At 60.1% G+C, this 24,825-nt stretch overlaps 5 protein-coding genes across 5 annotated transcripts; 2 read left to right on the top strand and 3 right to left on the bottom strand.

Moving 5' to 3' along the window:
* Positions 1–774: 774 nt before the first annotated feature.
* Positions 775–3,053, bottom strand: LOC136024262 (kinesin-like protein KIF18B). The gene is made up of 5 exons (XM_065699476.1): positions 3,019–3,053; positions 2,722–2,936; positions 1,743–2,271; positions 1,565–1,642; positions 775–949 (listed from the first exon to the last, which is right to left on the bottom strand). Exons 1-5 carry the CDS (start codon positions 3,051–3,053, stop codon positions 775–777), a joined length of 1,032 nt encoding a protein of 343 aa, XP_065555548.1.
* Positions 3,054–3,858: 805 nt separating this feature from the next.
* LOC136024257 (acrosin-like) lies at positions 3,859–6,614 on the top strand. The gene is made up of 6 exons (XM_065699469.1): positions 3,859–3,929; positions 4,165–4,365; positions 4,906–5,171; positions 5,563–5,711; positions 5,757–5,834; positions 6,255–6,614. The coding sequence occupies exons 1-6, from the start codon at positions 3,859–3,861 to the stop codon at positions 6,612–6,614; spliced, it is 1,125 nt and encodes a 374-aa protein (XP_065555541.1).
* A 4,867-nt stretch (positions 6,615–11,481) lies between these two features.
* LOC136024256 (kinesin-like protein KIF18B) lies at positions 11,482–14,964 on the bottom strand. Its single transcript, XM_065699468.1, has 6 exons — positions 14,926–14,964; positions 14,657–14,757; positions 13,628–13,842; positions 12,649–13,177; positions 12,471–12,548; positions 11,482–11,855 (listed from the first exon to the last, which is right to left on the bottom strand). Exons 1-6 carry the CDS (start codon positions 14,962–14,964, stop codon positions 11,519–11,521), a joined length of 1,299 nt encoding a protein of 432 aa, XP_065555540.1. The 3' UTR covers positions 11,482–11,518.
* A 56-nt stretch (positions 14,965–15,020) lies between these two features.
* LOC136024255 (acrosin-like) lies at positions 15,021–17,448 on the top strand. The gene is made up of 5 exons (XM_065699466.1): positions 15,021–15,199; positions 15,740–16,005; positions 16,397–16,545; positions 16,591–16,668; positions 17,089–17,448. Exons 1-5 carry the CDS (start codon positions 15,021–15,023, stop codon positions 17,446–17,448), a joined length of 1,032 nt encoding a protein of 343 aa, XP_065555538.1.
* A 4,883-nt stretch (positions 17,449–22,331) lies between these two features.
* On the bottom strand, positions 22,332–24,809 carry LOC136024254 (kinesin-like protein KIF18B). The gene is made up of 5 exons (XM_065699465.1): positions 24,775–24,809; positions 24,478–24,692; positions 23,499–24,027; positions 23,321–23,398; positions 22,332–22,705 (listed from the first exon to the last, which is right to left on the bottom strand). Exons 1-5 carry the CDS (start codon positions 24,807–24,809, stop codon positions 22,369–22,371), a joined length of 1,194 nt encoding a protein of 397 aa, XP_065555537.1. The 3' UTR covers positions 22,332–22,368.
* Positions 24,810–24,825: the final 16 nt, after the last annotated feature.

The following is a 24,825-nucleotide window of genomic DNA, read 5'->3' as shown; positions in this document are numbered from 1 at the left end:
CAGGCAGGAAAGGGCAGGAGGAGCCGGTGCCCCCGGTCCCCACGGGACTGCAGCACACCCGGAGCCACGGCCCCTCCGTCCTGCTCCCACCACACTTGCCCATCTTGGAGGGTGGCTACGAGGAGCTGGTGCAGGCAGCCAGATGTGTGCCAGTGCCCACGTGTGCCAGAGCCCACATGTGCCTTGGCAAGGCAGCAAAGGGGGTCAGGGGGTGCAAGGGACAAGTGCGGTCCCAGGGTAGGGATGCTCAGAGCTCTCTGCCCCAGGCCTGGGGCTTTGCAAGCAGCCGGAGCAAGGGGGACACAGAGAGCAGGGCGGCAGCAGCAGGGTTTTAGCAAGGGGGGAACAGCACCGAAGCACCCAAAGCAGCAGGGGCTGGGCCTGCACTCCAGGACACGGCCCAGGCTGGACGCCCCCAGCACAGCAAAGGGGCAGAAGGCACCCGCAGGAACCCCTGCATGAGCGGGGAAGCCACGATGGAGCTCAGCCCCAGGAGCAAGGGCCTTTGCCAGGCCCAAACCCAGCTCCCCCCAGGAGGGGGGCAAGAAGAAGCAGCCGATGTCTCTGCTCAGCCCTCTGCTTTGAACCAAACTATTTATGAACGACAATAAATCATCTGCTGCAAAACACATCCAGGGCTGGGCTGGGAATGGGGGACAGGGAAAGGGGGACAGGGAATGAGGACAAGGAATGGGGGACAGGGAATGGGGACAGGGCAGGGACTTGGGGGTGACTGTGAGGAGAAGAAACACTTAAGGGGAGCGCTGTGGGGCTTCAAGGAGGATGCAGAGGAAGGAAGAAATCTGGTAACTGGGTTAGGGACACGGGGAGGGATCCGGGAGCCGTCAGCGCAAGAGCTTCATTGGCTGGGGGCGGGCGCAAGGGGTTGGGGACAGTTCCTTGGGTCTCCTCCTGCTGCCCTTCCGGGTGCTGTTCCCCCAGCGAGGCTCTGAGGAAGACAAGAGCAGAGAAACAGATGAGGCAGCTCCTGGGCAACAGCAGCAAACCCAGAGCCCCTCCTGAGGAGGATCCAAGCCTCCTCCTTCCCACCCCTCTCCAAGGACCCTTCCCAAGGCTGTGGCTGCAGCCAGGAACAGCAAACCCCAAACGGCCTCTTCCAGCAGCACCAAACATCCCATTCCCAGGTGTTTGCTCCCCCAGACTAGAACGGGGCTGGCACAGCAGCAGCTCGCCGAGGCAGGGAGCACTCCCAGCGCCCATCACGCTGCAGGGAAAGGGCTTCCCTGGGTGCCTGCCTGGGTGCGGAGGAGCACAGGGCTCACCTGGGATGCGGGAGGGCTGCACACAGCTCTTGCTGCTGCGCTGCAGTTGGGCAGTGCAGCTCTGCAGCCCCCCCGGGCAGGGCAGGGAGCCGCTGGCAAAGAGAAAGGGACCATTTCAAACCCGCAGGGCTCAGGGCAGAGGCCCCCACTCATCCCCAGCTGGCACAGGGGAGGTGGCACAGACACAGGCAAGGATGGGGGCTCGAGCCTCAGCGGGGAGCAGAGGCAGGAGCTGCCTGCACGGAGCACTGAGGGGCACAGGGGGCTGGTGCCTGTCTCACCTCTCCACTCGCCTCCGCTTCAGCGCAGGCGCTTTGGGGATGGAGGAGCTCTTCATGGCCAGCGCTGGGATGGGGGCTCTGTAGCCAAGGAAAAGAGGGTCAGCGCCAGGGGATTCCCCCAGGCTGCAGGGCCGCAGATCCCCAAACGCACACTGAGCCCATCCAGGGCAGCACTTACCTAGGCATGAAGGGGCCCTCCTGCTTTGCTTGCTGGCACTGCCTCTTCTCCCTGTCCAAGCACTCTGAGTGGCGGACGGGAAGGGGCCCGATGGCGCTGGGGCATCTGCTGTCCGGGCAGACCTCAAAGGTCACATTGAGCTCATGGGCAGGCGGGGAGCACAGGTTCTGGGCAGCTGACACTGCCGGGGGCACACGGCTTTGGGGGACTGGTGCTGGGCAGGATTTGGGGGTGTAACCCAGTGGCACCGGGGAGCCAGGGGATGCTGGAGCTCCTGCTTCAAGCCAGGAAGTGCCAGGGCTCTCCGGACTGGGAATCTCCGCTGCCTTCCCACATCCCTGCTGCCGTTTCAATTGCCTCTTGACGCTGCGGCGAGGTCCTGATGGGGAGGCACCGCCCAGCCCAGACTTCCTGCTCTCAATCGGGCTGGAAGCCATGAGCACACGGCCGGAGAACGGAGCAGGCTGCTGCAGGCACTGCGGGGTGGGACTCAGCACCGGGGCACCGCACACGGTGACAGATGCCTCATCTAAAGCAGCAGGAAAGAAGCAGTCACCCCTCTGCCTGCAGCTCCCAGGAATGCCCGGAGCTCAGGGCATCCCCCTCTCCTCCAGCACCGCTCACTGGACTCTGCCCAACAAGCCCCACGGCAGTCATTTCCCAGCGGGGGTTTCCACCAAACCACATTAAACCCAGAGGAAAAGAGCCAGCACAAGGAATCCTGCCCCTGGCAGCCCAAAGGCACCAGCCTGCTCCCAGAGCAACTGCCTGTGGCAATGCCTGAGCTCTCCCAGGAACATGGGGTCTGCGCAGCCCACAGCTCGGCTGCTGGGTCCATGTGTTCGCAAGGAGGATGAGGAGGAAGAGCTCAGGCCTGGGCACACGTAGGCCGAGGACACAGCCAGGGTGACTTGGGCAAACGAACCACGGAGACAAAGGAGAGGGGCCAGCACCGACTGTCCCAGATCCAAATCCTCACCATCACAGCTCCACTTTGTCCTCTTGGCTGGGGGGGCCTCGCTGAGCTCTGCAGACCTGCTCAGAGGCCCGGCTTGCTCAGGGCTCCCACCAGTGTCCTGAGGGACCAGCTGGGCCAGTTCCTCAAGCACGAGGACCAAGTCAGGGGTGAGGAGGTTGGCAGCCTTCAGGACGGAACAGAGCTTCCGGATGCCACTCAGGCCAGAGGCCACAGGCCTGGGGACAGAGACAGGAACCAGTGAGCAGGAGACTTGAGCCAGTGTCACCAGGAACAGAGGCTCAGCACCACCAGCATCACCTCCGAGACACCAGCTCAGGTGGGGCAGGGCCCATTAGCAGAGCTCTGGGGGAAGAGAAGCCAATGGAAGCTGCGAGGTGCCCAAATGTCAATCTCTTGCTGGAGAAGAGCTGGCACAAGGGAGCTCCAAGGCATCCCACAAGCAGAGCATCCCAGAGGTACTCAGAGCATCTCATAGGGCTCCAGAGCATCCCACAGGGATTCAGAGCATCCCATAGGGCTCCAGAGCATCCCACAGGGATTCAGACCATCCAACAAGCAGAGCATCCCATAGGGATTCAGATCATCCCACAAGCAGAGCATCCCATAGGGATTCAGAGCATCCCACAAGCAGAGCATCCTACAGGGACTCAGAGCATTCCACAAGCAGAGCAGCCCATACAGATTCAGAGCATCCCACAAGCAGAGAATCCTATAGGGATTCATAGCATCCCACAAGCAGAGAATCAATCCCATAGGGATTCAAAGCATCCAATAGGGCTCCAGAGCATCCCACAGAGTTCCGGAGCATCCCAAAGGGATTCAGTGCATCCCACAAACAGAGCATCCCACAGGGCTCCAGAGCATCCCACAGAGCTCCAGAGCATCCCATAGGGATTCAAATCACCCCAAGCCCATCAGAACACCCCCGTCTCAGCATGCCCCCACACACCATGGAACCCCTCATGGTCACGCCCCATTCCCCCCCCACTGAACCCCCCCCATGGAACCTGCCTCTCTATGACATCAGCACCAGCTCCAAGGGACCTGCATCCAGCACCCGTGTCCCTGGGGCAGTTGTGCTTTGGGTGCAGTGGTGCTTGCAGCTCCTTGTTGTCACCCTTAGCGGTGCTGGCAGCGATGGCTTTGCTCCGTGCCGTCATCCTGCTGGCCTCGGCCTGGCTGGTGCGAGGCTCCTGGGACAGCTGTGGGTGAGTGGCCCCGGGGCTCCTGGTATTCCACAGGGAGATGCTGCTGCTCCCAGCCAGGGGCACACCAGTGGGATGGTGGGATTGGGGGAGCCCCACTTCCTTGCCATCACCCCATGTGGTAGCACAGCGCAGCTATGGGGCACCCCATAGGGTCCCTTGTACCTGCAGCACCAATGGGGTGGGACCATGCTCGCCCTTCATCGCTAACCATCAAGTGTTGGGCTTCTGCTTCCAGAGGCACTTGCGGTACCCGTCCCATGGCTGATTACTATGGGACATCACGCATCGTCGGAGGCGTGGATGCGCAGCAGGGCGCCTGGCCATGGATCGTCAGCATCCAGTTCCCCAGGGGCACCGGCTCCTCGCACATCTGCGGGGGGTCCCTCATCACCCCCCAGTGGGTCCTCACGGCTGCTCACTGCTTCGTCGGGCAAAAGTAAGGCAGAGGAGGGATTCCAGCCTTAGGGAATAGCCCAGGAGCAGCTCCCATCCTGTCCGATTCCCCATCCTGGATGCACTGGGAAGAGCGCTCAAGAGAAGGCTGCTTCCAGCTTGACAGCCCTTGAGCCTAAGGCACCCTGGGGCAGTGCTTTCCTTTGGGAAACACCAGGAGTGTGGCTCCTTCCCACCCCTCTTCTCCTTAGAATGGATTAGAATGGCATGGAATGAGATGGAATGGAATGGCACGGGATCAAATGGATCATGGAATCGGCTGGGTTGGGTTGGAAAGGAGCTTGGGATCACCCACTTCCAACCCCTTGCCATGGGCAGGGATGCCTTCCGTAAAGCAGCTTGCTCCAAGCCGGCCTTGAGCACTGCCAGGCATGGAGCATCCAAACCTTCTCCGTCCATGCCATCCCAGTGCCCCAGCACCCTCCCAGGGAATCCCTTCCTTATCTCCAACCTGCGAGTCCCTGTCGGAACCCATCAGCCCTTGTCCTACGGCTCCAACCCCTGCTCTTCCACTCCCTCCCAGCTTCACCACGGATTGGTTCGTGATGGTCGGAATCACGGACCTGGCTTGGGCCAATGCCGAGACCCAGAAGCGTCGGATACGGCAGGTCGTGGTCCATGAATATTACACCGGCATCTCCGGCGGCTTCGACATCGCCTTGGTGGAGCTGGACCAGCCGGTGCAGTGCGGGTACCACGTGCAGCTGGCCTGCGTGCCCGATGCGACGCTCAGGCTATCCCAGCTCTCCGAGTGCTTCATCAGCGGATGGGGCGCGAGGGAGGCCAGAAGTGAGTGCCCGACGGCCCCGTTGGCCTTGGAATGCTGGGTCATGGGTTCATGGAATGGGATGGAAGGGAGGGTAAAGCTCATCCAGGCCTATTGGAGGTTGCTCCAACTGGGGAAGGAGCAAACCAGCCTTCTCCATCCAACCCATCCCAGTGTCCCACCACTTCATTCTGTTCAACCTGAGCATTTCTGGTTGAGCTGGAAAACATCAGCCCTTGTCCCATCGCTGAAGGTCCCTTCACGTCCTCCTTATGTTGAGGATACTGAGCAGAGAGGATGCAGCCCAGGCCGTGGGGGGGGGGGTGTTGATGGATCCCATTGAGCTTCTCAGCCCCCAATACCCCAAAGCCATGCCTTGTACCCCCAGCCCTGACCCCCTTTGTGTCCCCACAGCGGGGGCATCGTCCCCATCAGCCCTGCAGGAGGCCAAGGTCCGCCTCATTGATGTCAAGCTCTGCAACAGCACCAATTGGTACCGAGGGGCCATCAAGAGACACAACCTCTGTGCTGGGTACCCGCAGGGAGGCATCGACACCTGCCAGGTAGGGATGTGCCATCGGGGCTCCCTTCTCCTCTCCCATCCGCAGGGCCTTGCTCTGCATCCCCCCTTATCCCAGCTGCGGAAGCGCATCCGCCTCCTGGGCCGTCATCCCTGCGCACAGACCGTAGAGGCTGGAGCTTTAAGAGCATCAAGATTCCACCACTAAACCGTGTCATGAGCACGGGTTCATGGAATGGGTTAGGTTGGGAAGGAGCTTAAAGCATCCAGGTGGAAGCAAGGGCCAGGGACGCCTTCCATTAGACCAGGTTGCTCCAAGCCCCATCCATCCTTCTCCATCCAACCCATGCCAGTGTCCCACCACCCTCATATGGAACAACTTCTCCTTATCTCAAGCCACACTCCCCTGTTCCAGTTGGAACCCATCACTCCTCATCCTACGGCTCCAATCCATGTGGAAGGTCCCTCTTCACGCCCAAATGATGAAGGAGAACCCTTCCATCCCCACAGGGGAGAGTGGCGGTCCCCTCCAGCGTTGCCATGGCCACCCATCCCCATCCTCATCCTCTCTCCTTCTCCTCCGTAGGGTGACAGCGGCGGTCCCCTCATGTGCCGGGACAAGCGCGCCAACTTCTTCTGGGTTGTGGGGCTGACGAGCTGGGGCCGCGGCTGCGCCAGGGCCAACCATCCGGGGGTCTACACCTCAACGCAGCACTTCCATGAGTGGATCCTCTACCAGCTGGGGATGTTCCGCTCCGCGGGAGCCTCCGCCACGCCCCCGACATGGAGCCACCAGCACGTCTCCCACACTCCCACCCAGGAGACGATGCCGGCGCCCACGGCCTCCAGCATCAGTGGTTTCTGCTCGTTCCCGGTTCGGGTGCTGGTGGAATTCGCCACTCGGGTGCGGGTGTTGCTGCAGGGTCTAGGGGGGAAGAAGACTTGAGGAGCGGCATCGCCTGCAGTTGGCTTGAACTGCAGTAAAGTTGCCTCGTTTTCCCGTAGAGGGGATGCTTTGCACGCCCACCTCTTCTTCTGGTGCATGGGGAGGGATGGGGATGAGGGATGGAGGGCACAGTGGGAAGCGGGAGCTGGGAATCAGGGAATCAGCCAGGTTGGGAAAGACCTTCAGGAGCATCAAGTCCAATCATTGCCCTACTATTAAGCCGTGACATGAAGAAGGAGGGGGGACAGCTTCCATTAGACCAGGTTGCTCCATGCCCCATCCCTCCTTCTCCATTCAACCCATCCCAGTGTCCCAGCACCCTCACTTCCTTATCTCCAACCTGAACTTCCCTGTTCCAGTTGGAACCCTTCACCCTCCTCTCTACACCCAAATGATGAAGAAGAACCCAGCCTTCCATGGTTCTGTTTCATCCCTGCATCCAGCTGGAGCATCCCGCTTCCAGACTTGGGATCTTCCCTTGGGACCTCACACGCTTCAATGCTGTATCCATCCCACCACAAGCACCCATCCCAGCTTGCAACACCCATCCCAGCGCACTTTGGACCTCTCCCAGATCCCAGCACTGGTGTCCCCAGTGCCAGGAAAAGGGACTGGGGTCAGCGCTCACCCTTGTCCATGTTCCTGGGTCCCCATTCACCCCTCATCCCACTAAGATCCCAGGAAGATCCTGTTAAGATCCCATTAAGATCCCATTAGGATCCCTTTAGGACCCCATTAACATCCCAGTAAGACCCCGTCAGGATCCCATTAGGACCCCACTAGGATACATTAAGAATCCATGAAGATCCTTTAAGATCTAAGGAGGATCCCTTTAGGACTCCATTAATACCCCATTAATATCCCTTTAGGATCCAATTAATATCCCATTAATATCCTATTAGGATGATATTAGGGCCCCTTTAGGACCCCATTAAGATCCATTTAGACCCCATTAAGATCCCATCAGGATGCCATTATGACCCCGTTAATATCCCATTAGGATCCCTCTAGGGCCCCATTAAGATCCCATTGGGACCCCATTAATATCTCACAAGACCACCCCCCCCCCCCATAGCGGCCCCCCCGAATAGGGACACTGTGACCGGGGGGGGGGGTGGGGGGGCGCAGCCCCTGAGGTAGTCAGTGAGATGGAGGGGGGGTCAGTGGCAGGCTCAGTTTGGCACCGGGGGGGAGGGGATGGGGGGGTCCTGTCTCAGTGGGGCACCACAGAGCGGCTCCTGTCCCCCCCCCCACCATAGCAATGCTCAGTGGGGGGGACGACCCTCATCCATCACCCTGGTGGGGGGGGGCATTAATGTCATGGGGGCGTCAATAAGGGTTGGGGTTTAAGCTTCAAGCCCCAGGGTGATTTGTGGGGTGGCACCCTTAGGCCCATAGAGACCCCCCCCACAATGGGGTGGGTGGTCCTGGATGGGGGAGGGGGTGGTCCCAGTCTGGGGGGAGGCCATAGTTGGAAGCATCCATTGGGAAGGTGCTAAAGTCGGGGGGGTGGGGACGGTCATGGGGGGGCACCCATCTCCAGCAGTTTTGGGGGGGGGATGTCCACCTTTTGGGGGGGGCCCAATTACGGGGCGGACGGGGGTTTTGTAGTGGTCTTGATGGGTGTCCCTCCACTGGGACCAGTGGCTTTTTACAGCCACAAGAGGTTGAGTTGTTACCCCTGTCAAAGTGGATCTGGATCTGCAGTCTCATTCTAGAGCTCAAACCCAGCTGTCAGGGCAGAAAGCGAACTGTTCTTTACCTGTTTATCTGCTAGGGTAGGAGCACGAGGGAAGAACTTGCATTAAGAGTGTTTGTTTTGTTTGGTTCCATTGGCTCAGACAGTTTCTTATTGATGGAGCCCTTAAGCAGGGGCTGAGCGTGGAGATCCAGAAGAAAGAAGGGGGAGATGTGGGCAGTGGCGGCCATGAGACTGGCGTGGAAAATGAGCTCAGGAATGAGCCCTGAGGCCTTGGTGCTGTGACCAGCCCTGGCCCGAGGAGCTGGGGCCTTGGAGGGCAGAGGATGTGGGGGCTGTGCGAGGTCTGCAGCATGGAGATTGGACTGTTTACCTGGAGAGTTTCACAGGGGCCAGTGAGACGGAGCGTTGTATGGATGTGCAGGTTGGGAAAGCACCGGACAAGGGGATAGAGAGGGCTGGGTTGTAACAAAGGTGGATTTGAGTCTCCTCATCAGCTCGAGTCTGTGCCGTGCTGCGCCCCAGTGCGTGCTGCTGGGATGGATCCCTGCTCACACGGCTCCCACGCACGTATCCGCAGGCAGGCGTGCACATCCATGCGAGTGCACATCTCACACACACACGTGCACATCCATGCGTGTGCACATCTCACACACACACGTGCACATCCATGTGTACCCATGCGCCCAGGGAAGCTCACACGTGCGCTTCCATCCCTCCACAGCCATGTGCAGCACACATGTGCCTGCCCTCGCACGTGTGTGCCCTGGGCAGATGCACACCCGCGCTGCGGTCCCTGCCCATGGCCGCAGCCCTAGAGCTGCACACGCTCATCCACCCTTCCATGGGTGCACCAGGCACAGGCACAGCCACCCTGCTCTGCAGACGCGGGCACCCATGGCCACAGCCCCCGGACAGCCCCAGCATGAGCATGGACAAAGTGGGGTCTGGAGGCACAGGGCTGTAAGGGACATGGGGGTCCACACGGATGCCACCACAAGAGGCAGCCAGGATGAAGCTGGGGGCAGGGGGTCACTGTAGGGATGCTGAGGACAGGGATGGGGACAGCTCGCACAGGCTGGCAGTGAGGTGGCATCTGATGGCTGGGAAAGGCTCCCTGAGTGCTGCAGCACAGGGACAGCAGCCAGGCCCTGCTGGACCACAGCCACCAGCACCGGGACACTGACAGCATCCGGACAGGGACGGTTGTGGCAACAGTCATGGATGCGACCTGTGGGCACCCAGAGGCATTGGTTGCAGTGGGGCACAGTGGTGGCACTGGGGCAGCGCTGAGTTTACACCCATTGCCCCTTGTCCTAGCACTGGATATCACTGAGAAAAGCCTAGCTCCATCACCCTGACACCCACCCTTTACATATTTGTAAACTCTGATGAGGTCACCCCTCAGTCTCCTCTTCTCCAAGCTAAAGAGACCCAGCTCCCTCAGCCTCTCCTCATAAGGGAGGTGTTCCACCCCCTTCATCATCTCTGTGGCTCTGCGCTGGGCTCTTTCAAGCAATTCCCTGTCCTTCTTGAACAGAGGGGCCCAGAACTGGACGCAATATTGCAGATGCGGCCTCACCAAGGCTGAGTGGAGGGGGAGGAGAACCTCTCTTGACCTACTATCCACACCCTTTCTAATGCACCCTAAGTTGCCATTTGCCTTCTTGGCCACAAGAGCACATTGCTGGCTCATGGACATCCTCCTGTCCACCAGGACCCCCAGGTCCCTTTCCCCTTCGCTGCTTTCCAGCAGGTCAGCCCCCAACCTGTGCTGGTCCATGGGGTTGTTCTTCCCCAGGTGCAAGACTCTACACTTGCCCTTGTTGAATTTCATCAAGTTTCTCCCCGCCCAACTCTCCAGCCTGTCCAGGCCTCGCTGAATGGCAGCACAGCCTTCGGGTGTGTCAGCCACTCCTCCGAGTTTTGTGTCCTCAGCGAACTTGCTGAGGGTGCACTCAGTTCCCTCATCCAGGTCCTGGATGAAAATATTAAACAGCACCGGTCCCAGCCCCGACCCCCGAGGGACTCCACTAGTCACAGACCTCCAGCTAGATTCTGCGCCATTGACCACAACTCTCTGCCTTCTTCCTTTCAACCAGTTCTTGATCCACCTCACTACTTGATCGTCAAGCCCACACTTCCTTTGCTTATCTATGAGGATGCTGTGAGAGACAGTATCAAATGCCTTACTGAAATCAAGAAAAACCACATCTACCGCTCTGCCTTCATCCCTCCACCTAGTCACTTCCTCATAGAAGGCTATAAGGTTGGTCAGACGTGACTTCCCCTCATAAAACCATGTTGGCTGTTCTTAATGACCCCCTCATCCTTGATATGGCTAGAGATGGAGTCAAGAATAAGTTGTTCCATCCCCTTTCCAGGGATGGAGGTAAGGCTGACCGGTCTATAACTACCCGGGTCCTCCTTCTTGCCCTTCTTATAGACTGGTGTGACATTTGCCATCCGCCAATCCTCAGGCACGTCTCCCAGCACAGCCCCCTCTTAATGAGGCAAAGGAACCAGGAGCAGGCTGGAAGGTTTAAGGGGAGGCTTCCCGGCTGGGAGCAGGCAAAGGCGAAGGCGCCGCTGCCAGGCAGGAAAGGGCAGGAGGAGCCGGTGCCCCCGGTCCCCACGGGACTGCAGCACACCCGGAGCCACGGCCCCTCCGTCCTGCTCCCACCACACTTGCCCATCTTGGAGGGTGGCTACGAGGAGCTGGTGCAGGCAGCCAGATGTGTGCCAGTGCCCACGTGTGCCAGAGCCCACATGTGCCTTGGCAAGGCAGCAAAGGGGGTCAGGGGGTGCAAGGGACAAGTGCGGTCCCAGGGTAGGGATGCTCAGAGCTCTCTGCCCCAGGCCTGGGGCTTTGCAAGCAGCCGGAGCAAGGGGGACACAGAGAGCAGGGCGGCAGCAGCAGGGTTTTAGCAAGGGGGGAAAAGCACCGAAGCACCCAAAGCAGCAGGGGCTGGGCCTGCACTCCAGGACACGGCCCAGGCTGGACGCCCCCAGCACAGCAAAGGGGCAGAAGGCACCCGCAGGAACCCCTGCATGAGCGGGGAAGCCACGATGGAGCTCAGCCCCAGGAGCAAGGGCCTTTGCCAGGCCCAAACCCAGCTCCCCCCAGGAGGGGGGCAAGAAGAAGCAGCCGATGTCTCTGCTCAGCCCTCTGCTTTGAACCAAACTATTTATGAACGACAATAAATCATCTGCTGCAAAACACATCCAGGGCTGGGCTGGGAATGGGGGACAGGGAAAGGGGGACAGGGAATGAGGACAAGGAATGGGGGACAGGGAATGGGGACAGGGCAGGGACTTGGGGGTGACTGTGAGGAGAAGAAACACTTAAGGGGAGCGCTGTGGGGCTGCAAGGAGGACGCAGAGGAAGGAAGAAATCTGGTAACTGGGTTAGGGACACGGGGAGGGATCCGGGAGCCGTCAGCGCAAGAGCTTCATTGGCTGGGGGCGGGCGCAAGGGGTTGGGGACAGTTCCTTGGGTCTCCTCCTGCTGCCCTTCCGGGTGCTGTTCCCCCAGCGAGGCTCTGAGGAAGACAAGAGCAGAGAAACAGATGAGGCAGCTCCTGGGCAACAGCAGCAAACCCAGAGCCCCTCCTGAGGAGGATCCAAGCCTCCTCCTTCCCACCCCTCTCCAAGGACCCTTCCCAAGGCTGTGGCTGCAGCCAGGAACAGCAAACCCCAAACGGCCTCTTCCAGCAGCACCAAACATCCCATTCCCAGGTGTTTGCTCCCCCAGACTAGAACGGGGCTGGCACAGCAGCAGCTCGCCGAGGCAGGGAGCACTCCCAGCGCCCATCACGCTGCAGGGAAAGGGCTTCCCTGGGTGCCTGCCTGGGTGCGGAGGAGCACAGGGCTCACCTGGGATGCGGGAGGGCTGCACACAGCTCTTGCTGCTGCGCTGCAGTTGGGCAGTGCAGCTCTGCAGCTCCCCCGGGCAGGGCAGGGAGCCGCTGGCAAAGAGAAAGGGACCATTTCAAACCCGCAGGGCTCAGGGCAGAGGCCCCCCCTCATCCCCAGCTGGCACAGGGGAGGTGGCACAGACACAGGCAAGGATGGGGGCTCGAGCCCCAGCGGGGAGCAGAGGCAGGAGCTGCCTGCACGGAGCACTGAGGGGCACAGGGGGCTGGTGCCTGTCTCACCTCTCCACTCGCCTCCGCTTCAGCGCAGGTGCTTTGGGGATGGAGGAGCTCTTCATGGCCAGCGCTGGGATGGGGGCTCTGTAGCCAAGGAAAAGAGGGTCAGCGCCAGGGGATTCCCCCAGGCTGCAGGGCCGCAGATCCCCAAACGCACACTGAGCCCATCCAGGGCAGCACTTACCTAGGCATGAAGGGGCCCTCCTGCTTTGCTTGCTGGCACTGACTCTTCTCCCTGTCCAAGCACTCTGAGTGGCGGACGGGAAGGGGCCCGATGGCGCTGGGGGATCTGCTGTCCGGGCAGACCTCAAAGGTCACATTGAGCTCATGGGCAGGCGGGGAGCACAGGTTCTGGGCAGCTGACACTGCCGGGGGCACACGGCTTTGGGGGACTGGTGCTGGGCAGGATTTGGGGGTGTAACCCAGTGGCACCGGGGAGCCAGGGGATGCTGGAGCTCCTGCTTCAAGCCAGGAAGTGCCAGGGCTCTCCGGACTGGGAATCTCCGCTGCCTTCCCACATCCCTGCTGCCGTTTCAATTGCCTCTTGACGCTGCGGCGAGGTCCTGATGGGGAGGCACCGCCCAGCCCAGACTTCCTGCTCTCAATCGGGCTGGAAGCCATGAGCACACGGCCGGAGAACGGAGCAGGCTGCTGCAGGCACTGCGGGGTGGGACTCAGCACCGGGGCACCGCACACGGTGACAGATGCCTCATCTAAAGCAGCAGGAAAGAAGCAGTCACCCCTCTGCCTGCAGCTCCCAGGAATGCCCGGAGCTCAGGGCATCCCCCTCTCCTCCAGCACCGCTCACTGGACTCTGCCCAACAAGCCCCACGGCAGTCATTTCCCAGCGGGGGTTTCCACCAAACCACATTAAACCCAGAGGAAAAGAGCCAGCACAAGGAATCCTGCCCCTGGCAGCCCAAAGGCACCAGCCTGCTCCCAGAGCAACTGCCTGTGGCAATGCCTGAGCTCTCCCAGGAACATGGGGTCTGCGCAGCCCACAGCTCGGCTGCTGGGTCCATGTGTTCGCAAGGAGGATGAGGAGGAAGAGCTCAGGCCTGGGCACACGTAGGCCGAGGACACAGCCAGGGTGACTTGGGCAAACGAACCACGGAGACAAAGGAGAGGGGCCAGCACCGACTGTCCCAGATCCAAATCCTCACCATCACAGCTCCACTTTGTCCTCTTGGCTGGGGGGGCCTCGCTGAGCTCTGCAGACCTGCTCAGAGGCCCGGCTTGCTCAGGGCTCCCACCAGTGTCCTGAGGGACCAGCTGGGCCAGTTCCTCAAGCACGAGGACCAAGTCAGGGGTGAGGAGGTTGGCAGCCTTCAGGACGGAACAGAGCTTCCGGATGCCACTCAGGCCAGAGGCCACAGGCCTGGGGACAGAGACAGGAACCAGTGAGCAGGAGACTTGAGCCAGTGTCACCAGGAACAGAGGCTCAGCACCACCAGCATCACCTCCGAGACACCAGCTCAGGTGGGGCAGGGCCCATTAGCAGAGCTCTGGGGGAAGAGAAGCCAATGGAAGCTGCGAGGTGCCCAAATGTCAATCTCTTGCTGGAGAAGAGCTGGCACAAGGGAGCTCCAAGGCATCCCACAAGCAGAGCATCCCAGAGGTACTCAGAGCATCTCATAGGGCTCCAGAGCATCCCACAGGGATTCAGAGCATCCCATAGGGCTCCAGAGCATCCCACAGGGATTCAGACCATCCAACAAGCAGAGCATCCTACAGGGACTCAGAGCATTCCACAAGCAGAGCAGCCCATACAGATTCAGAGCATCCCACAAACAGAGAATCCTATAGGGATTCATAGCATCCCACAAGCAGAGAATCAATCCCATAGGGATTCAAAGCATCCAATAGGGCTCCAGAGCATCCCACAGAGTTCCGGAGCATCCCAAAGGGATTCAGTGCATCCCACAAACAGAGCATCCCACAGGGCTCCAGAGCATCCCACAGAGCTCCAGAGCATCCCATAGGGATTCAAATCACCCCAAGCCCATCAGAACACCCCCGTCTCAGCATGCCCCCACACACCATGGAACCCCTCATGGTCACGCCCCATTCGCCCCCCACTGAACCCCCCCCATGGAACCTGCCTCTCTATGACATCAGCACCAGCTCCAAGGGACCTGCATCCAGCACCCGTGTCCCTGGGGCAGTTGTGCTTTGGGTGCAGTGGTGCTTGCAGCTCCTTGTTGTCACCCTTAGCGGTGCTGGCAGCGATGGCTTTGCTCCGTGCCGTCATCCTGCTGGCCTCGGCCTGGCTGGTGCGAGGCTCCTGGGACAGCTGTGGGTGAGTGGCCCCGGGGCTCCTGGTATTCCACAGGGAGATGCTGCTGCTCCCAGCCAGGGGCACACCAGTGGGATGGTGGGATTGGGGGAGCCCCACTTCCTTGCCATCACCCCATGTGGTAGCACAGCGCAGCTATGGGGCACCCCATAGGGTCCCTTGTACCTGCAGCACCAACGGGGTGGGACCATGCTCGCCCTTCATCGCTAACCATCAAGTGTTGGGCTTCTGCTTCCAGAGGCACTTGCGGTACCCGTCCCATGGCTGATTACTATGGGACATCACGCATCGTCGGAGGCGTGGATGCGCAGCAGGGCGCCTGGCCATGGATCGTCAGCATCCAGTTCCCCAGGGGCACCGGCTCCTCGCACATCTGCGGGGGGTCCCTCATCACCCCCCAGTGGGTCCTCACGGCTGCTCACTGCTTCGTCGGGCAAAAGTAAGGCAGAGGAGGGATTCCAGCCTTAGGGAATAGCCCAGGAGCAGCTCCCATCCTGTCCGATTCCCCATCCTGGATGCACTGGGAAGAGCGCTCAAGAGAAGGCTGCTTCCAGCTTGACAGCCCTTGAGCCTAAGGCACCCTGGGGCAGTGCTTTCCTTTGGGAAACACCAGGAGTGTGGCTCCTTCCCACCCCTCTTCTCCTTAGAATGGATTAGAATGGCATGGAATGAGATGGAATGGAATGGCACGGGATCAAATGGATCATGGAATCGGCTGGGTTGGGTTGGAAAGGAGCTTGGGATCACCCACTTCCAACCCCTTGCCATGGGCAGGGATGCCTTCCGTAAAGCAGCTTGCTCCAAGCCGGCCTTGAGCACTGCCAGGCATGGAGCATCCAAACCTTCTCCGTCCATGCCATCCCAGTGCCCCAGCACCCTCCCAGGGAATCCCTTCCTTATCTCCAACCTGCGAGTCCCTGTCGGAACCCATCAGCCCTTGTCCTACGGCTCCAACCCCTGCTCTTCCACTCCCTCCCAGCTTCACCACGGATTGGTTCGTGATGGTCGGAATCACGGACCTGGCTTGGGCCAATGCCGAGACCCAGAAGCGTCGGATACGGCAGGTCGTGGTCCATGAATATTACACCGGCATCTCCGGCGGCTTCGACATCGCCTTGGTGGAGCTGGACCAGCCGGTGCAGTGCGGGTACCACGTGCAGCTGGCCTGCGTGCCCGATGCGACGCTCAGGCTATCCCAGCTCTCCGAGTGCTTCATCAGCGGATGGGGCGCGAGGGAGGCCAGAAGTGAGTGCCCGACGGCCCCGTTGGCCTTGGAATGCTGGGTCATGGGTTCATGGAATGGGATGGAAGGGAGGGTAAAGCTCATCCAGGCCTATTGGAGGTTGCTCCAACTGGGGAAGGAGCAAACCAGCCTTCTCCATCCAACCCATCCCAGTGTCCCACCACTTCATTCTGTTCAACCTGAGCATTTCTGGTTGAGCTGGAAAACATCAGCCCTTGTCCCATCGCTGAAGGTCCCTTCACGTCCTCCTTATGTTGAGGATACTGAGCAGAGAGGATGCAGCCCAGGCCGTGGGGGGGGGGGTGTTGATGGATCCCATTGAGCTTCTCAGCCCCCAATACCCCAAAGCCATGCCTTGTACCCCCAGCCCTGACCCCCTTTGTGTCCCCACAGCGGGGGCATCGTCCCCATCAGCCCTGCAGGAGGCCAAGGTCCGCCTCATTGATGTCAAGCTCTGCAACAGCACCAATTGGTACCGAGGGGCCATCAAGAGACACAACCTCTGTGCTGGGTACCCGCAGGGAGGCATCGACACCTGCCAGGTAGGGATGTGCCATCGGGGCTCCCTTCTCCTCTCCCATCCGCAGGGCCTTGCTCTGCATCCCCCCTTATCCCAGCTGCGGAAGCGCATCCGCCTCCTGGGCCGTCATCCCTGCGCACAGACCGTAGAGGCTGGAGCTTTTAGAGCATCAAGATTCCACCACTAAACCGTGTCATGAGCACGGGTTCATGGAATGGGTTAGGTTGGGAAGGAGCTTAAAGCATCCAGGTGGAAGCAAGGGGCAGGGACGCCTTCCATTAGACCAGGTTGCTCCAAGCCCCATCCATCCTTCTCCATCCAACCCATGCCAGTGTCCCACCACCCTCATATGGAACAACTTCTCCTTATCTCAAGCCACACTCCCCTGTTCCAGTTGGAACCCATCACTCCTCATCCTACGGCTCCAATCCATGTGGAAGGTCCCTCTTCACGCCCAAATGATGAAGGAGAACCCTTCCATCCCCACAGGGGAGAGTGGCGGTCCCCTCTGGCGTTGCCATGGCCACCCATCCCCATCCTCATCCTCTCTCCTTCTCCTCCGTAGGGTGACAGCGGCGGTCCCCTCATGTGCCGGGACAAGCGCGCCAACTTCTTCTGGGTTGTGGGGCTGACGAGCTGGGGCCGCGGCTGCGCCAGGGCCAACCATCCGGGGGTCTACACCTCAACGCAGCACTTCCATGAGTGGATCCTCTACCAGCTGGGGATGTTCCGCTCCGCGGGAGCCTCCGCCACGCCCCCGACATGGAGCCACCAGCACGTCTCCCACACTCCCACCCAGGAGACGATGCCGGCGCCCACGGCCTCCAGCATCAGTGGCTTCTGCTCGTTCCCGGTTCGGGTGCTGGTGGAATTCGCCACTCGGGTGCGGGAGTTGCTGCAGGGTCTAGGGGGGAAGAAGACTTGAGGAGCGGCATCGCCTGCAGTTGGCTTGAACTGCAGTAAAGTTGCCTCGTTTTCCCGTAGAGGGGACGCTTTGCATGCCCACCTCTTCTTCTGGTGCATGGGGAGGGATGGGGATGAGGGATGGAGGGCACAGTGGGAAGCGGGAGCTGGGAATCAGGGAATCAGCCAGGTTGGGAAAGACCTTCAGGAGCATCAAGTCCAATCATTGCCCTACTATTAAGCCGTGACATGAAGAAGGAGGGGGGACAGCTTCCATTAGACCAGGTTGCTCCATGCCCCATCCCTCCTTCTCCATTCAACCCATCCCAGTGTCCCAGCACCCTCACTTCCTTATCTCCAACCTGAACTTCCGTGTTCCAGTTGGAACCCTTCACCCTCCTCTCTACACCCAAATGATGAAGAAGAACCCAGCCTTCCATGGTTCTGTTTCATCCCTGCATCCAGCTGGAGCATCCCGCTTCCAGACTTGGGATCTTCCCTTGGGACCTCACACGCTTCAATGCTGTATCCATCCCACCACAAGCACCCATCCCAGCTTGCAACACCCATCCCAGCGCACTTTGGACCTCTCCCAGATCCCAGCACTGGTGTCCCCAGTGCCAGGAAAAGGGACTGGGGTCAGCGCTCACCCTTGTCCATGTTCCTGGGTCCCCATTCACCCCTCATCCCACTAAGATCCCAGGAAGATCCTGTTAAGATCCCATTAAGATCCCATTAGGATCCCTTTAGGACCCCATTAACATCCCAGTAAGACCCCGTCAGGATCCCATTAGGACCCCACTAGGATACATTAAGAATCCATGAAGATCCTTTAAGATCTAAGGAGGATCCCTTTAGGACTCCATTAATACCCCATTAATATCCCTTTAGGATCCAATTAATATCCCATTAATATCCTATTAGGATGATATTAGGGCCCCTTTAGGACCCCATTAAGATCCATTTAGACCCCATTAAGATCCCATCAGGATGCCATTATGACCCCGTTAATATCCCATTAGGATCCCTCTAGGGCCCCATTAAGATCCCATTGGGACCCCATTAATATCTCACAAGACCACCCCCCCCCCCCATAGCGGCCCCCCCGAATAGGGACACTGTGACCGGGGGGGGGGGGTGGGGGGGCGCAGCCCCTGAGGTAGTCAGTGAGATGGAGGGGGGGTCAGTGGCAGGCTCAGTTTGGCACCGGGGGGGAGGGGATGGGGGGGTCCTGTCTCAGTGGGGCACCACAGAGCGGCTCCTGTCCCCCCCCCCACCATAGCAATGCTCAGTGGGGGGGACGACCCTCATCCATCACCCTGGTGGGGGGGGCCATTAATGTCATGGGGGCGTCAATAAGGGTTGGGGTTTAAGCTTCAAGCCCCAGGGTGATTTGTGGGGTGGCACCCTTAGGCCCATAGAGACCCCCCCCACAATGGGGTGGGTGGTCCTGGATGGGGGAGGGGGTGGTCCCAGTCTGGGGGGAGGCCATAGTTGGAAGCATCCATTGGGAAGGTGCTAAAGTCGGGGGGGTGGGGACGGTCATGGGGGGGCACCCATCTCCAGCAGTTTTGGGGGGGGGATGTCCACCTTTTGGGGGGGGCCCAATTACGGGGCGGACGGGGGTTTTGTAGTGGTCTTGATGGGTGTCCCTCCACTGGGACCAGTGGCTTTTTACAGCCACAAGAGGTTGAGTTGTTACCCCTGTCAAAGTGGATCTGGATCTGCAGTCTCATTCTAGAGCTCAAACCCAGCTGTCAGGGCAGAAAGCGAACTGTTCTTTACCTGTTTATCTGCTAGGGTAGGAGCACGAGGGAAGAACTTGCATTAAGAGTGTTTGTTTTGTTCGGTTCCATTGGCTCAGACAGTTTCTTATTGATGGAGCCCTTAAGCAGGGGCTGAGCGTGGAGATCCAGAAGAAAGAAGGGGGAGATGTGGGCAGTGGCGGCCATGAGACTGGCGTGGAAAATGAGCTCAGGAATGAGCCCTGAGGCCTTGGTGCTGTGACCAGCCCTGGCCCGAGGAGCTGGGGCCTTGGAGGGCAGAGGATGTGGGGGCTGTGCGAGGTCTGCAGCATGGAGATTGGACTGTTTACCTGGAGAGTTTCACAGGGGCCAGTGAGACGGAGCGTTGTATGGATGTGCAGGTTGGGAAAGCACCGGACAAGGGGATAGAGAGGGCTGGGTTGTAACAAAGGTGGATTTGAGTCTCCTCATCAGCTCGAGTCTGTGCCGTGCTGCGCCCCAGTGCGTGCTGCTGGGATGGATCCCTGCTCACACGGCTCCCACGCACGTATCCGCAGGCAGGCGTGCACATCCATGCGAGTGCACATCTCACACACACACGTGCACATCCATGCGTGTGCACATCTCACACACACACGTGCACATCCATGTGTACCCATGCGCCCAGGGAAGCTCACACGTGCGCTTCCATCCCTCCACAGCCATGTGCAGCACACATGTGCCTGCCCTCGCACGTGTGTGCCCTGGGCAGATGCACACCCGCGCTGCGGTCCCTGCCCATGGCCGCAGCCCTAGAGCTGCACACGCTCATCCACCCTTCCATGGGTGCACCAGGCACAGGCACAGCCACCCTGCTCTGCAGACGCGGGCACCCATGGCCAGGGCACCCATGGCCACAGCCCCCGGACAGCCCCAGCATGAGCATGGACAAAGTGGGGTCTGGAGGCACAGGGCTGTAAGGGACATGGGGGTCCACACGGATGCCACCACAAGAGGCAGCCAGGATGAAGCTGGGGGCAGGGGGTCACTGTAGGGATGCTGAGGACAGGGATGGGGACAGCTCGCACAGGCTGGCAGTGAGGTGGCATCTGATGGCTGGGAAAGGCTCCCTGAGTGCTGCAGCACAGGGACAGCAGCCAGGCCCTGCTGGACCACAGCCACCAGCACCGGGACACTGACAGCATCCGGACAGGGACGGTTGTGGCAACAGTCATGGATGCGACCTGTGGGCACCCAGAGGCATTGGTTGCAGTGGGGCACAGTGGTGGCACTGGGGCAGCGCTGAGTTTACACCCATTGCCCCTTGTCCTAGCACTGGATATCACTGAGAAAAGCCTAGCTCCATCACCCTGACACCCACCCTTTACATATTTGTAAACTCTGATGAGGTCACCCCTCAGTCTCCTCTTCTCCAAGCTAAAGAGACCCAGCTCCCTCAGCCTCTCCTCATAAGGGAGGTGTTCCACCCCCTTCATCATCTCTGTGGCTCTGCGCTGGGCTCTTTCAAGCAATTCCCTGTCCTTCTTGAACAGAGGGGCCCAGAACTGGACGCAATATTGCAGATGCGGCCTCACCAAGGCTGAGTGGAGGGGGAGGAGAACCTCTCTTGACCTACTATCCACACCCTTTCTAATGCACCCTAAGTTGCCATTTGCCTTCTTGGCCACAAGAGCACATTGCTGGCTCATGGACATCCTCCTGTCCACCAGGACCCCCAGGTCCCTTTCCCCTTCGCTGCTTTCCAGCAGGTCAGCCCCCAACCTGTGCTGGTCCATGGGGTTGTTCTTCCCCAGGTGCAAGACTCTACACTTGCCCTTGTTGAATTTCATCAAGTTTCTCCCCGCCCAACTCTCCAGCCTGTCCAGGTCTGGCTGAATGGCAGCACAGCCTTCGGGTGTGTCAGCCACTCCTCCCAGTTTTGTGTCCTCAGCGAACTTGCTGAGGGTGCACTCAGTTCCCTCATCCAGGTCCTGGATGAAAATATTAAACAGCACCGGTCCCAGCCCCGACCCCCGAGGGACTCCACTAGTCACAGACCTCCAGCTAGATTCTGCGCCATTGACCACAACTCTCTGCCTTCTTCCTTTCAACCAGTTCTTGATCCACCTCACTACTTGATCGTCAAGCCCACACTTCCTTTGCTTATCTATGAGGATGCTGTGAGAGACAGTATCAAATGCCTTACTGAAATCAAGAAAAACCACATCTACCGCTCTGCCTTCATCCCTCCACCTAGTCACTTCCTCATAGAAGGCTATAAGGTTGGTCAGACGTGACTTCCCCTCATAAAACCATGTTGGCTGTTCTTAATGACCCCCTCATCCTTGATATGGCTAGAGATGGAGTCAAGAATAAGTTGTTCCATCCCCTTTCCAGGGATGGAGGTAAGGCTGACCGGTCTATAACTACCCGGGTCCTCCTTCTTGCCCTTCTTATAGACTGGTGTGACATTTGCCATCCGCCAATCCTCAGGCACGTCTCCCAGCACAGCCCCCTCTTAATGAGGCAAAGGAACCAGGAGCAGGCTGGAAGGTTTAAGGGGAGGCTTCCCGGCTGGGAGCAGGCAAAGGCGAAGGCGCCGCTGCCAGGCAGGAAAGGGCAGGAGGAGCCGGTGCCCCCGGTCCCCACGGGACTGCAGCACACCCGGAGCCACGGCCCCTCCGTCCTGCTCCCACCACACTTGCCCATCTTGGAGGGTGGCTACGAGGAGCTGGTGCAGGCAGCCAGATGTGTGCCAGTGCCCACGTGTGCCAGAGCCCACATGTGCCTTGGCAAGGCAGCAAAGGGGGTCAGGGGGTGCAAGGGACAAGTGCGGTCCCAGGGTAGGGATGCTCAGAGCTCTCTGCCCCAGGCCTGGGGCTTTGCAAGCAGCCGGAGCAAGGGGGACACAGAGAGCAGGGCGGCAGCAGCAGGGTTTTAGCAAGGGGGGAAAAGCACCGAAGCACCCAAAGCAGCAGGGGCTGGGCCTGCACTCCAGGACACGGCCCAGGCTGGACGCCCCCAGCACAGCAAAGGGGCAGAAGGCACCCGCAGGAACCCCTGCATGAGCGGGGAAGCCACGATGGAGCTCAGCCCCAGGAGCAAGGGCCTTTGCCAGGCCCAAACCCAGCTCCCCCCAGGAGGGGGGCAAGAAGAAGCAGCCGATGTCTCTGCTCAGCCCTCTGCTTTGAACCAAACTATTTATGAACGACAATAAATCATCTGCTGCAAAACACATCCAGGGCTGGGCTGGGAATGGGGGACAGGGAAAGGGGGACAGGGAATGAGGACAAGGAATGGGGGACAGGGAATGGGGACAGGGCAGGGACTTGGGGGTGACTGTGAGGAGAAGAAACACTTAAGGGGAGCGCTGTGGGGCTGCAAGGAGGACGCAGAGGAAGGAAGAAATCTGGTAACTGGGTTAGGGACACGGGGAGGGATCCGGGAGCCGTCAGCGCAAGAGCTTCATTGGCTGGGGGCGGGCGCAAGGGGTTGGGGACAGTTCCTTGGGTCTCCTCCTGCTGCCCTTCCGGGTGCTGTTCCCCCAGCGAGGCTCTGAGGAAGACAAGAGCAGAGAAACAGATGAGGCAGCTCCTGGGCAACAGCAGCAAACCCAGAGCCCCTCCTGAGGAGGATCCAAGCCTCCTCCTTCCCACCCCTCTCCAAGGACCCTTCCCAAGGCTGTGGCTGCAGCCAGGAACAGCAAACCCCAAACGGCCTCTTCCAGCAGCACCAAACATCCCATTCCCAGGTGTTTGCTCCCCCAGACTAGAACGGGGCTGGCACAGCAGCAGCTCGCCGAGGCAGGGAGCACTCCCAGCGCCCATCACGCTGCAGGGAAAGGGCTTCCCTGGGTGCCTGCCTGGGTGCGGAGGAGCACAGGGCTCACCTGGGATGCGGGAGGGCTGCACACAGCTCTTGCTGCTGCGCTGCAGTTGGGCAGTGCAGCTCTGCAGCTCCCCCGGGCAGGGCAGGGAGCCGCTGGCAAAGAGAAAGGGACCATTTCAAACCCGCAGGGCTCAGGGCAGAGGCCCCCCCTCATCCCCAGCTGGCACAGGGGAGGTGGCACAGACACAGGCAAGGATGGGGGCTCGAGCCCCAGCGGGGAGCAGAGGCAGGAGCTGCCTGCACGGAGCACTGAGGGGCACAGGGGGCTGGTGCCTGTCTCACCTCTCCACTCGCCTCCGCTTCAGCGCAGGTGCTTTGGGGATGGAGGAGCTCTTCATGGCCAGCGCTGGGATGGGGGCTCTGTAGCCAAGGAAAAGAGGGTCAGCGCCAGGGGATTCCCCCAGGCTGCAGGGCCGCAGATCCCCAAACGCACACTGAGCCCATCCAGGGCAGCACTTACCTAGGCATGAAGGGGCCCTCCTGCTTTGCTTGCTGGCACTGACTCTTCTCCCTGTCCAAGCACTCTGAGTGGCGGACGGGAAGGGGCCCGATGGCGCTGGGGGATCTGCTGTCCGGGCAGACCTCAAAGGTCACATTGAGCTCATGGGCAGGCGGGGAGCACAGGTTCTGGGCAGCTGACACTGCCGGGGGCACACGGCTTTGGGGGACTGGTGCTGGGCAGGATTTGGGGGTGTAACCCAGTGGCACCGGGGAGCCAGGGGATGCTGGAGCTCCTGCTTCAAGCCAGGAAGTGCCAGGGCTCTCCGGACTGGGAATCTCCGCTGCCTTCCCACATCCCTGCTGCCGTTTCAATTGCCTCTTGACGCTGCGGCGAGGTCCTGATGGGGAGGCACCGCCCAGCCCAGACTTCCTGCTCTCAATCGGGCTGGAAGCCATGAGCACACGGCCGGAGAACGGAGCAGGCTGCTGCAGGCACTGCGGGGTGGGACTCAGCACCGGGGCACCGCACACGGTGACAGATGCCTCATCTAAAGCAGCAGGAAAGAAGCAGTCACCCCTCTGCCTGCAGCTCCCAGGAATGCCCGGAGCTCAGGGCATCCCCCTCTCCTCCAGCACCGCTCACTGGACTCTGCCCAACAAGCCCCACGGCAGTCATTTCCCAGCGGGGGTTTCCACCAAACCACATTAAACCCAGAGGAAAAGAGCCAGCACAAGGAATCCTGCCCCTGGCAGCCCAAAGGCACCAGCCTGCTCCCAGAGCAACTGCCTGTGGCAATGCCTGAGCTCTCCCAGGAACATGGGGTCTGCGCAGCCCACAGCTCGGCTGCTGGGTCCATGTGTTCGCAAGGAGGATGAGGAGGAAGAGCTCAGGCCTGGGCACACGTAGGCCGAGGACACAGCCAGGGTGACTTGGGCAAACGAACCACGGAGACAAAGGAGAGGGGCCAGCACCGACTGTCCCAGATCCAAATCCTCACCATCACAGCTCCACTTTGTCCTCTTGGCTGGGGGGGCCTCGCTGAGCTCTGCAGACCTGCTCAGAGGCCCGGCTTGCTCAGGGCTCCCACCAGTGTCCTGAGGGACCAGCTGGGCCAGTTCCTCAAGCACGAGGACCAAGTCAGGGGTGAGGAGGTTGGCAGCCTTCAGGACGGAACAGAGCTTCCGGATGCCACTCAGGCCAGAGGCCACAGGCCTGGGGACAGAGACAGGAACCAGTGAGCAGGAGACTTGAGCCAGTGTCACCAGGAACAGAGGCTCAGCACCACCAGCATCACCTCCGAGACACCAGCTCAGGTGGGGCAGGGCCCATTAGCAGAGCTCTGGGG

Source organism: Lathamus discolor, chromosome 20 (genome assembly GCF_037157495.1).
Source record: "Lathamus discolor isolate bLatDis1 chromosome 20, bLatDis1.hap1, whole genome shotgun sequence".
Classification (NCBI taxonomy): Eukaryota; Metazoa; Chordata; class Aves; order Psittaciformes; family Psittacidae; genus Lathamus; species Lathamus discolor.
The sequence above is the reverse complement of the archived record's forward strand: the minus strand, read 5'-3'. Positions and strand labels throughout refer to the sequence as shown.

Coding starts and splice junctions, on each gene's coding strand:
- LOC136024262 (XM_065699476.1), bottom strand. CDS start 3,053: ATGGGCCCTGCCCCACCTGAGCTGGTGTCTCGGAG. Junction 2,937..3,018: donor CCTGAGCTGGTGTCTCGGAG/GTGATGCTGGTG, acceptor CTCTGTCCCCAG/GCCTGTGGCCTCTGGCCTGA. Junction 950..1,564: donor AAGCGGAGGCGAGTGGAGAG/GTGAGACAGGCA, acceptor TGTCTTCCTCAG/AGCCTCGCTGGGGGAACAGC.
- LOC136024257 (XM_065699469.1), top strand. CDS start 3,859: ATGGCTTTGCTCCGTGCCGTCATCCTGCTGGCCTCGGCCTGGCTGGTG. Junction 4,366..4,905: donor CACTGCTTCGTCGGGCAAAA/GTAAGGCAGAGG, acceptor ACTCCCTCCCAG/CTTCACCACGGATTGGTTCG. Junction 5,835..6,254: donor GTCATCCCTGCGCACAGACC/GTAGAGGCTGGA, acceptor TCTCCTCCGTAG/GGTGACAGCGGCGGTCCCCT.
- LOC136024256 (XM_065699468.1), bottom strand. CDS start 14,964: ATGAAGGGCGAGCATGGTCCCACCCCGTTGGTGCTGCAG. Junction 14,758..14,925: donor CCACCCCGTTGGTGCTGCAG/GTACAAGGGACC, acceptor ACTCACCCACAG/CTGTCCCAGGAGCCTCGCAC. Junction 12,549..12,648: donor GAGGGCCCCTTCATGCCTAG/GTAAGTGCTGCC, acceptor CCTTGGCTACAG/AGCCCCCATCCCAGCGCTGG.
- LOC136024255 (XM_065699466.1), top strand. CDS start 15,021: ATGGCTGATTACTATGGGACATCACGCATCGTCGGAGGCGTGGATGCG. Junction 16,006..16,396: donor GGGCGCGAGGGAGGCCAGAA/GTGAGTGCCCGA, acceptor GTGTCCCCACAG/CGGGGGCATCGTCCCCATCA. Junction 16,546..16,590: donor GAGGCATCGACACCTGCCAG/GTAGGGATGTGC, acceptor TCCCATCCGCAG/GGCCTTGCTCTGCATCCCCC.
- LOC136024254 (XM_065699465.1), bottom strand. CDS start 24,809: ATGGGCCCTGCCCCACCTGAGCTGGTGTCTCGGAG. Junction 24,028..24,477: donor GACAAAGTGGAGCTGTGATG/GTGAGGATTTGG, acceptor CTGCTGCTTTAG/ATGAGGCATCTGTCACCGTG. Junction 22,706..23,320: donor AAGCGGAGGCGAGTGGAGAG/GTGAGACAGGCA, acceptor TGTCTTCCTCAG/AGCCTCGCTGGGGGAACAGC.